This window comes from Pezoporus flaviventris, unplaced genomic scaffold (genome assembly GCF_033815535.1).
Source record: "Pezoporus flaviventris isolate CSIRO_AGI_PZ_B2104156 unplaced genomic scaffold, CSIRO_AGI_Pfla_v1 ptg000043l, whole genome shotgun sequence".
NCBI classification, from domain to species: Eukaryota; Metazoa; Chordata; class Aves; order Psittaciformes; family Psittacidae; genus Pezoporus; species Pezoporus flaviventris.
In genome coordinates, this window is record NW_026892591.1 from 1480150 (window position 1) to 1489427 (window position 9278).

The 9278-nt window shown below is 58.0% G+C and overlaps 1 protein-coding gene across 1 annotated transcript; it reads left to right on the forward strand.

Moving 5' to 3' along the window:
- Positions 1-1900: 1900 nt before the first annotated feature.
- On the forward strand, positions 1901-4866 carry LOC133276128 (la-related protein 6-like). The gene is made up of 4 exons (XM_061466651.1): positions 1901-2694; positions 2794-2970; positions 3221-3431; positions 3865-4866. The coding sequence occupies exons 2-4, from the start codon at positions 2801-2803 to the stop codon at positions 4822-4824; spliced, it is 1341 nt and encodes a 446-aa protein (XP_061322635.1). The 5' UTR covers positions 1901-2694; positions 2794-2800; the 3' UTR covers positions 4825-4866.
- The last annotated feature ends 4412 nt before the right edge of the window (positions 4867-9278 follow it).

Below are 9278 nucleotides of genomic sequence, written 5' to 3' on the forward strand. Positions count from 1 at the left end.
CCCAGCTCAGCGTTTCATTGCTGATCTGCAAATGCTCCTGGGCCACTGTCAGGCCAACTCAAGATACCAAAGGACTGAGGAAGCAGCAGCTGGTTGCAAAGCATGTCCATTGCCCCCTGGGCTCTGATGCCTGTGGGCAATCCCCATCCTCCCCAGGGTCCCCAGGCAGAAGGGAACTGCTCCCACGTCCTGGGCTTTGTCAGACTCATTGATGTCCTGCTAAGGTGTTGAAGGTGGGTGCAGCTGCCTGTAGGGCTGCGTGTGGATGGGGTGAGGGTGTGTGACTGCAGTGCCTTAGGCTGGGCTGGCAGGCCCGTTTCCCCCTGTGCTGGCTGAGCCCATCCCACGGAGCAGCGAGGGGCTGGCACAGCCCCGACTGTGCTCATCACTCCACCAGCATTCCCCTGGGCTGTATGGCTGCTGCAGCATTGTGGTGGTGGCTCCAATGGGGCTGAGCTGGGGGAGCTTCTGCCCCAGCAGGGTTTTATTCTCCCTTTCCATGCCCTGTGAGGTCTGGGCTGATGTGGATTACACAGGGCAGAGGAAGGGGGTGGAATCTGCCATCCAGTCAAACAGCAAAAACAACCACCCCCCCCCCTCCCCGGGGCAGATCTGTCTGTGAATAAAGGCTGTGTCATAAATAGCTTTTATTATTATTATTATTTCTAATGATGCAGTATTTGATGTGAGCTTTTCCAGGGGTCTCGTGTACATCTGCATATCAGAGTATATTCTATCCAAACATATTACTTACTCACTCCCAATGGTACTAAGGTAGCTGTGACACTTGGAAAACTAGTGCTAATGGAAAGTAAAAAGAGCGTGTGTTTAGTGGCACATCTTTCCCTCCCACTGTCCCGTGCTGTTGTCTGTCAGGGTGATGTTTGTCTGTAAATGTCTCGTATCAAAGGAGCGGGAGACAAGTGAGAAAGCTGGATTTGGCTGTAAATAACTCCCTGGGTCAGAGGCTGCACTTCAGATCCTGCTGATACAAGGGTCTAAAACACCAACTGAGCAACCAGGTCTCAAACTCCCCTGCTCCCACCCAGTGTGGCCTGAACCAGTGCTGGTGCATTGGCTCTTTGCAGCCGCTACCGACCGACCTCAGCCACTGTCTGCTTCCCATGGACGGGCAAAGGGGATGCTCTGGAGCTCTGCAGCACTGTGCAAGGAGTCTGGATAACACCTAAACCCCATCTGCACCAAATTCCCAGCTAAACCTGAATAGCAATAAACATATATCAAATGCTCAGGCCTGTACAATAAATGTTGTGGTGCCATTTCTTCTTTAGTCGTTGAAAGGAGGTGTCAGGGAGGTGATGCAGCCTTGCAGCGTTGAGGGGAGATGCAGGATCTGCCCAGTGTGGTCTGAACAAAGCAATTCTGGCCAGGGACCTGGTGGCTGCAGGGAGGAGGACACCCTCTGCTTCCCACCACCTATTCCTTGTCACCCACCACCCAGTGCCACCACCTTCCAGTGGCTGTTGCCAGTTCCTGTGCCACCTCCTGCATCCCAGGACTGTCTCTTGCACTCAGCATCACCACCACACAGAAAGCCAGGTCATGACAGGGAAGTTTGAAGTGGTGCTGATGGGGGACACACACCAATTGTGCCAACCCCAGGGAAACCAGGGGCTTGCAACATCCCAGAGGCCGTTTGGCATTGCCAGTCCTTGGAAGGATGAGCTTCAAGCAGGGCAGTGTGGCACAGCTAGGGGGTGCAGCAGCAGGAGCCCCACATGGCTGGGGCAAGGCATTGGGGCAGGGGACCAGGCTGCCCCTGGGAGGGAGGGAGGGAGGGAGGGAGGGATGCTGCCAGGGATGCTGCCAGGGATGCACCCGACAGTGCTCAGGGTGGATGTGTGATGGGCCCCCCACTGTGGTGCCCTCCCGCTGGTCCCAGCGAGGACTCAAGCAAAGGGATGAGTTTCATCCCAACCCTTCCCCACCTCGTACTGAGTCATGGGATCATACAGCAGTTTGGGTTGGGAGGGAGCTTCAGAGCTCATCCCTGCATTGAGCAGGGAGGTTTTCAACTAGAAGGATCTTCAACTGAAGCTATGGGCTGTCCTGCCCGACAGCATCACCCCCTCCCAGGGCACCCTGGGCTTCACCCCTGGGGCTCTCCTGCTCCCTCCCCTGGGACTGGGGGGATTTCTGCAGGAAGAAGGACTTTGCCATCACCCCGGCAGCACCAAGAACCCAAGCGATGCCCTGGGCTGAATGAGCCCTCCCTGCACCTCCCTGTGCCTGCAGCTGTCCCTGCAGAAGAAAGAGAAACCGAGGCACAGAAAGAGCTGCCTCACGGCAGCAGTTCACTGCCCCGCTGGGTACCACGGGGTGCCGGTACTGGTACCAGTGCTGCTACTGGTGCCTCCGTGCTGCTCTGCTGCCTGGCCTGGCTCAGCAGTGGATGCAGGGGCTGCCCCCAGGGCTCAGCTGGGGCTGTTTAACCTGCAGAGAGGTTTCACCTGGGGCCTGGTGGGTCCATAACCCATCACTGGGGCTCCCTCAGGGTGGCTGCTCTTATAAACCAGCAGCCTGGGGGCTCTAAGGGCTTTTTCTTCCTTTCTTTTCCTTTCTTTCCTCTTTCAGGAGCCTTTGTTCGGAGGTGGGGAGGGTTTGGGGTCTCTGCCTGCAGGTCTCTAGGATGTAGTGCCCGGACTTTCTACCCTTCCCAGTACTGCCAAGCAGGTAAGGGCACAGCCACAAGCTCCCTCTGCTCCCCCATCCCTGGGCTGGTTGTGGTTGGGAAGCAGCCTGGTGTTCCTCTTCTCCTGTGTAAGGTTCCAGACGAAGGATGATCTCATCGTACAGCTCTGGGGTGGCCTTAGGGCCCTGTTCCCAGCCCAGCTGCAGCACCCCAATGCCAGGACTGAGGAATCCCGTCCCAACACAGCATCTTCGTCCACAACAGAGCTGCTCACTCGAGCTCCTCAGGCAGGAGGACTTCTTTGAGAGCTTCAGTGGGTATGTGGCTGCTGGGATGGGGGGGGGGGGGGGGGCTGAGCATTATGTTTATCCCCAAGGGAATATGTCTGGAATGGGCTTGGGCTCACTGTCGAGCACTGGTGCTCACAGAGTGCGGGCTGGCATCACTCCCCCATAGGTGGGGCAAAGCTCTGGGTCTCTGCTGTCTGCACCATTGTGGCTGTGACTGGGTACTGTTGCACATCCCAAAGGCCACCAGCTCATCCCTGTGCCCCTGCTGCCCTGCCAGGACCTTCTGCAATGTGAGTGATGCTTCAGGGGCCAATCTGCTGGACTGCACCCACTCCATCCCCGACCAGCAGCTGATCCAGAGGATCGTGTCCCAGGTGGAGTTCTACTTCTCTGATGAGAACCTGGCCAAGGACGCTTTCCTCCTGAAACACGTCCAGAAGAACAAGATGGGCTTTGTCAGCATCAAGCTCCTGACGTCCTTCAAGAAGGTGGGCAGCCCCGGTGGGATGGTGTCTGGGTGTGCTCTGGGGGTCTCTGCTGGGGTGTATGGGGAGGTTCAGGCTCTGCGTCCTGGGGAAGTGCTGGTGGTGCAGGGCCAGGCTCTGCTCTTTGCCTTTGATGTGCTGCAGCAGTCCTCCAACCACCCCGGGGGCTCATTCACCTCCTCTGCCCGTGGTTCCTCTGGGCTGCTTTGGGAAAGGCCATCCCAGAGCCAAAACCCTGCAGGGAAGTGCTGGTGCTGTGATGTGTGGGGAGCCAAGGGGGCACTGGAGACCTTCCCCTGCAGGCCTGAAGGTGCTCCTGTGAGAGGGGGATATTGTCTTGCTGTGACTTCAAGTTGGTGGGGTTGAAGCCTGCCTGGAGGGTGGGGTTAGGGGGATTTAGACTCATGGGGATGCCGTGTCCCCCTCTGTCCCATAGGTGAGATACCTGACGCGTGACTGGCGGCTCACGCTCTATGCCCTGCAGTTCTCCAGGCTGCTGGAGGTGAACAAGGAGGGGACCAAAGTGAGGAGGAAGATCCCCATCCCCGAGTCCCTCCTGACCGTGCCTCCCAGCAAACTGCTGCTGGCCTGGGAGCTGCAGCCCCAGGAGCAGGACGTGCCTCTGCTGCGCCAGAACTGCTTCCTGGACACCATCACAAGGTTGTTCAGCCCCTTTGGAGCCATCGCCGCCATCCGCATCCTGCGTCCAGGCTGCAAACTGCCCTCGGATGTGCAGAAATACGCATCCCGCTTCCCGGAGCTGCTGAGCAAGTGCTGCGCCACGGTGGAGTACGAGAGCCTGGAGAGCGCCTGCAGGGCCTTTGAGGACCTCAGCAGCAGGAGCTGCCGGGGCAGGGAGCGCATCAAAGTGGTCCGGCTCTGGATGAGGGACTCCAAGAAGAAACCTGGTGCTGAGAGGAAGGCGGAGGAGCTGGACCAGATGGGATGGAGGCTGCAGGCGGCAGCTTCCGTGTTCCCCCGTAGCCTCGGGGACTCCGGGCTCTGCAGCTCTCTAGGGTCAGATGGTGCCAGGGTCTCGCCACCCCTCCTCCAGAGCAGGGACCCCTCCGCACCCACCTCATTTGATGGCAACTTGAAGCTCAGCAACTTCAGCAACAGCATCACTGGCTCTCTCCTCGGCAGCAAAGTCTTCCCCCCGCTCAGCTGGGACCCCAAGAGCTGCTCCGGCCCCTGCTGCAGCCCCGAGCGCCGCTGCGGATGGAGCCCCTGGCACAGCAGCCCCGCTCCCGATGCCAAACCCTGTCCTGGCTCTGCCCCACCAGCCCAGGGGATGCTGAGCGACCGCCTCGGCCTGCGGGATGTGCTGCTGCGCCTGCGCCACGGCTCCGATGGCACCAAGGGCTTCGGGAGCGGAGAGCTCGTCCTCCGGCGCTGAGGCTCCTTCACGGTTGGGTTTCGGGCTCCGTCTGTTCTCTTGGGTTCCTCCTCCTCTCGAGCAGACTGGAGAGGCGAGGCCGCTTCCCGCAGGGGCTGTTCCTGGCCCAGGTTGTGGAGCTCCCATGGGAAATGGGCAATAAAGAGGGAGGAATTCTCCAGGCACTTCCTGGCTGCTGCAGTGATTTATTTTGGTCCTTCTCTCTTTGCTCCTTCTTGGTCTTGGGGCTGCCCAAGGTGCAGATGGAGAAGGGTGGGGAGAGTCCGTGCCTGGGCTGCAGCTCCCCCCCTGGCATTCTCGGGGTGCTGTGGGGTTCTGTTGCTGTGCAGGGAGCTGGAGCTGTTCAGGATGAGGCCTTGCAGCCTGTCCTGTTGCGAGCGTCCATCCCCACCCTGGCCTCAAGGTCCTTATCCCAGGGTCCTGGTGCTGCCTTCAGCGTGGGGCTGTGCCCATGAGTCCTCTAGGAACTCATCTGTGCTGGCTCCAAGGAGGCTGTGGGGTAGGGCCAGAACATGGGGAGCCCCAGCATTATGCTGGGGAGACACCAAACAGCCAACCTGTGCCAGGAGCTGCCCTTCCCCACGGCCCCAGCCCCACCAGCAACTCTGGCACAGGGCACCTTCCGGACCCCCAGCATCCCTGACCCCATGGGTCTGCTGCAGGGACCTCTGGGTATGGACCTGCAAGTGAAAGAGCAGCCTTGGCCCAAGTGTGGCAGCAGCGGTTGTTGGGGATGCTCGGATGGAGCAGTGTGCCCCAGCCCTGCATCCCAGGAAGAGCATCCCCATCCTGCTGCAGCTGACCTCGAGTATCCAGTGAGTTCGTGGTTCCTCCTGTGGGTATCTACAGCTGAGCTCTTGGGTGACCTGCTCTAGTAGAAGGTGTCCCTGCCTGTGGCAGGCACTGGAACTGGATGGGCTTTAAGGTCCCTTCCAACCCACTCTGTGGTTCTGTTGTAGATGTTTGGGCGCTGGTTAGAAAAGGAGAGACCAAAGCCACTGTGGAGGATGCTGGCTTTGAAGCTGGTACATCCTGGGGAGCTCTACGGGGTGGGTGCTCCTGAGCAGGCTGCTGCTGGCTATGGTATCAGTGCCTTGCCCTCACCTCCTTCCTGTCTTCAGGACGGTTTGAAGCTGCATTGGTGGCATCACCCCTTTCACCCCTGGCAACAGCTCGGTGTCTACCACAGCCAGGCACCACGGAGCATTGGCCAGGACATGGTGTGTCCTGCTGCGTGCTCATGTGAACAGGGTGTGCTCTGCCTTGTAGCAGCAGGAGATGGATGGGGACCAGCCCCAAGCAATGACACGGATCCGTTAATGGGCAGAGGGAGCACCAGCGCTGTGGTGACAAATGCAGTGTGTGCAGAGAAGTCTGAGGCAGCATCACCTGGGGCCAGAACGGGGCTGCCCGGTGACAGATCAGGTCTCGTGTCACTTGAAGGGGAAGTCTTGGCCTTGAGGGCAATTCCCTCCTGCACCAAACTCCAGTTAGCAGAGCCACTCATCCTCCTGCCAGGCTCCCGGGCTGGAAGAGCAAATCACAGTCCCCATGATTATAGACACAGTCGATTGCTAATTGTGGGCAATTTGCAGCAGGGAATGTGCCTGGCTCTGGGATGTGTGTGTGTATTTACAGTGCTGGGTACAGCAATACAGTCATTATGTGGTATTAATAACATGGCCTGCTTTATAAATAAAAGGGAATCTCTCTCTGGCTCTGCTGCTTTGCAGTGTGGCTCAAGGCACGGAGCTCTCGGCCTGCTGATAGCAGGGATGTCGGGGGCTTTCCTGGTTCCCTCTGACTCCCTCAGTGGGGTAAATGGAGCCAAGCACCACGTGCAGGGTGGGTAAACGGCATCGGGGGCTGATGTGGGATGCGCTGGCTGTGGAAGCGTCCAACCTCCCAGCTCCTCACCTGAGCCCTTCCTTGGGTTGCTGCCTCCTCAGCTCACCTGCAAGTGATGCTGATCCCTGGGGAAAGCCATCCAGGGCAGCTCCTCCTGCCAAAGCCCTCCCCTGCATCCCAGCCCTCTCCAGAAGGTGCTGGGCCTGGGGGCTGGATGTGGCAGGCCTCCAGGGCCAGCCCCACGCACATCGCTCTCAGCTCCATACATCCCAAGGAAACCACCCCCAGCCTTTTTATGACACTGGTGTTTCCTTCCTCCCCGGGGCAGGATCTCCAGCTGGAGCTGTTTCCCTTTACCGGGATGGGTAAAGCTGACGATGCTCCTTGGGCACACAGAGTGCTGAAGGCGTTGGGGGCTTCCAGCATCCTGGAGTTCCAAGCAAAGGAGGGTTGTGACCTGCTGCAGGGGGAAGCCCCGGCTGTGCTCGGGAGCAGCTCGTTTCCATGCTAATGAGCAGGAAAGACGTGGCAGTGATGGATGATGCTCTGCTCCCAACCTCCCCCCACAACTGCTGCAGGGCAGCCTTGCCTCCCGCATCCCAGTCACAGAGGGAACCCGGGTCCCTCTGAGGATGCAGCCACCGGGGATCCCTTCCCACCATCAGAAGACAATTTGGGTTTTTTTTTTCCCATAGGGAATTCTTTGCCAGCCCCCTGGCAGGGATCAGCCCATGAGCACTATTGCTTCTGCACTTTGTCATGCTTTGCCTTTTCCTGTATTGCCTCTTTCAAGTAGACCAGCCTCGGAACAGCTTTTACTTTCCCAAGGCTTTATTTCATCTTCCCATCTAATTCATCTATGCACAGGATCCCAGGATATTAGTTAAGGCTTAGTTGGAAGAGCTCCATGTGGCTGTATTTTCTCCCCAGCTTTCATATCCTAACATCAGACAGGCCATTAACTCGAGCAGCGAACCTAATGAGAGGAATTGGTCTGATTTTGTGAGAATGATTTCGTTTTGATTCAGTGTGATTGCCCCCGAGCACAGACAGCTCTCCACCAACTCCAGCTACTAAATCTTGCGAGGTCCTGCTGCTGCCGTGCCTCTCTGCGTGTTTTACAGGTGTATTAAACCCTCTCTGATTGATTTCTTTGTATGTACCATCTGTTCTCAGGACCAGCAGGGTATGGATGCTCTATAGATGCTCACTGGAAATCTACCCGGGCTGGTGAAGAGGCAGGGCACTTCTTACATCCAAGTTGCTTCCCCACTTCATGCGCTCTTTGATTCCTGCAGTGTTATTCCGTTTGCCTTCATAGTCTCATTTGGGTTTCTCCTCCCAACCCTGCTTTTGCAGTCCTGGTTCAGTGCCTTGTACTGACCGCCCAGACTTGTGTGGCTCAGCTTCACATGACTCCTTCTCTGCTTAACTCTGTAATTCCCCTCGTTATTCCCCACGGAGGGAGGGCTCTTGCTCTGCGTTATGGTGTTGCCTTGCGGGTGAGGCTCCACGAGCCGTCTGGAATCAGGTCTTTAATCTCATGTCCGTTATGAGCACTTTCTTTCTAGGAGCATGGTGTTCTCCCTTCCGAAGGCAGGTAACCAGGGCTTGTGTTCGTCACCTCATCTCCTGCTCAGCCCATCTCATGGCCCCGTTCAGGGAGCTGATGCGCTTTCACATCCGTTCATTAGCAGACCTTGAGAGAAAACCCATCTCGTGCCCCTCGCTGGTGCTCGTGTCGCTGAACTCGCTTTCCCCCAGCGGCAAACCCTTCCTTTGACTCTTCCCTGCTCAGCAGCTGCGCTCTTGGAGACCTCTCCTTGCAGCACGGGTCCCGGTGGCATCTCCGTGTGCTTGTGCTGCTTCAGACACTGCCCGTTTCTGAACGCGAGCCGTGGTCTCTTTGAGCCTGTGGATAGCGTCAAGACTCTGCTGTGCTCAGAGGTAAGGTGAATGCATGGCAGGAAGCTGGGTGGAGGCATGGAGAAGGGAGCAGAAACAGGGATGGATGAAGCTCCTGGGGCAAGCACAGGCCAGCCTGGACGCCTGCCTGGAAGCAGGAGCGGGGCAGGGCAATGCAGGGAGGCAGCAGCTGGGGAGGGAGAGATTTTCTCTGTGTTCCCTTTGCCTTTCCCAGTGTTATAAATTCAGGTCCTGTCTGGACCCGGAGACTGTCTGGAGGCCAGAGGGCACTGCGGCTGCCAGCAGACGTGAGGTGAAGCGGGGCGAGATGGATCCGCCGTGGTGAGCCAGGCACAGAAGGCTCTGGAAGGTCAAATGAGCCCCAGGCTGGGGTCCCACCATGTGCTCACCCTTAACACAGGCAGGGGCAGCTTTGGAAGGGCAGAACCCCCTGGGAAGGGTGGATGGGCAAGCAGAGGGCTCAAGGCTGCACAGAGAAGCGTCTGCCTCGCTAATGGAATGAGCCTCCAGCTTAATGCATGGCAAATCCCCACATAACTGAAATAAACCATGGCCAAGTGGAACTTCTTCCCAATTACAATTCATTAGCGAGCCCTGAGCTGCGGGCCTGACCGCAGTCAATACTCAGCTGGGGGAGAAGCAATCTGCATCCCTCCCTGGGGACCGCAGGAGGAGGCAGG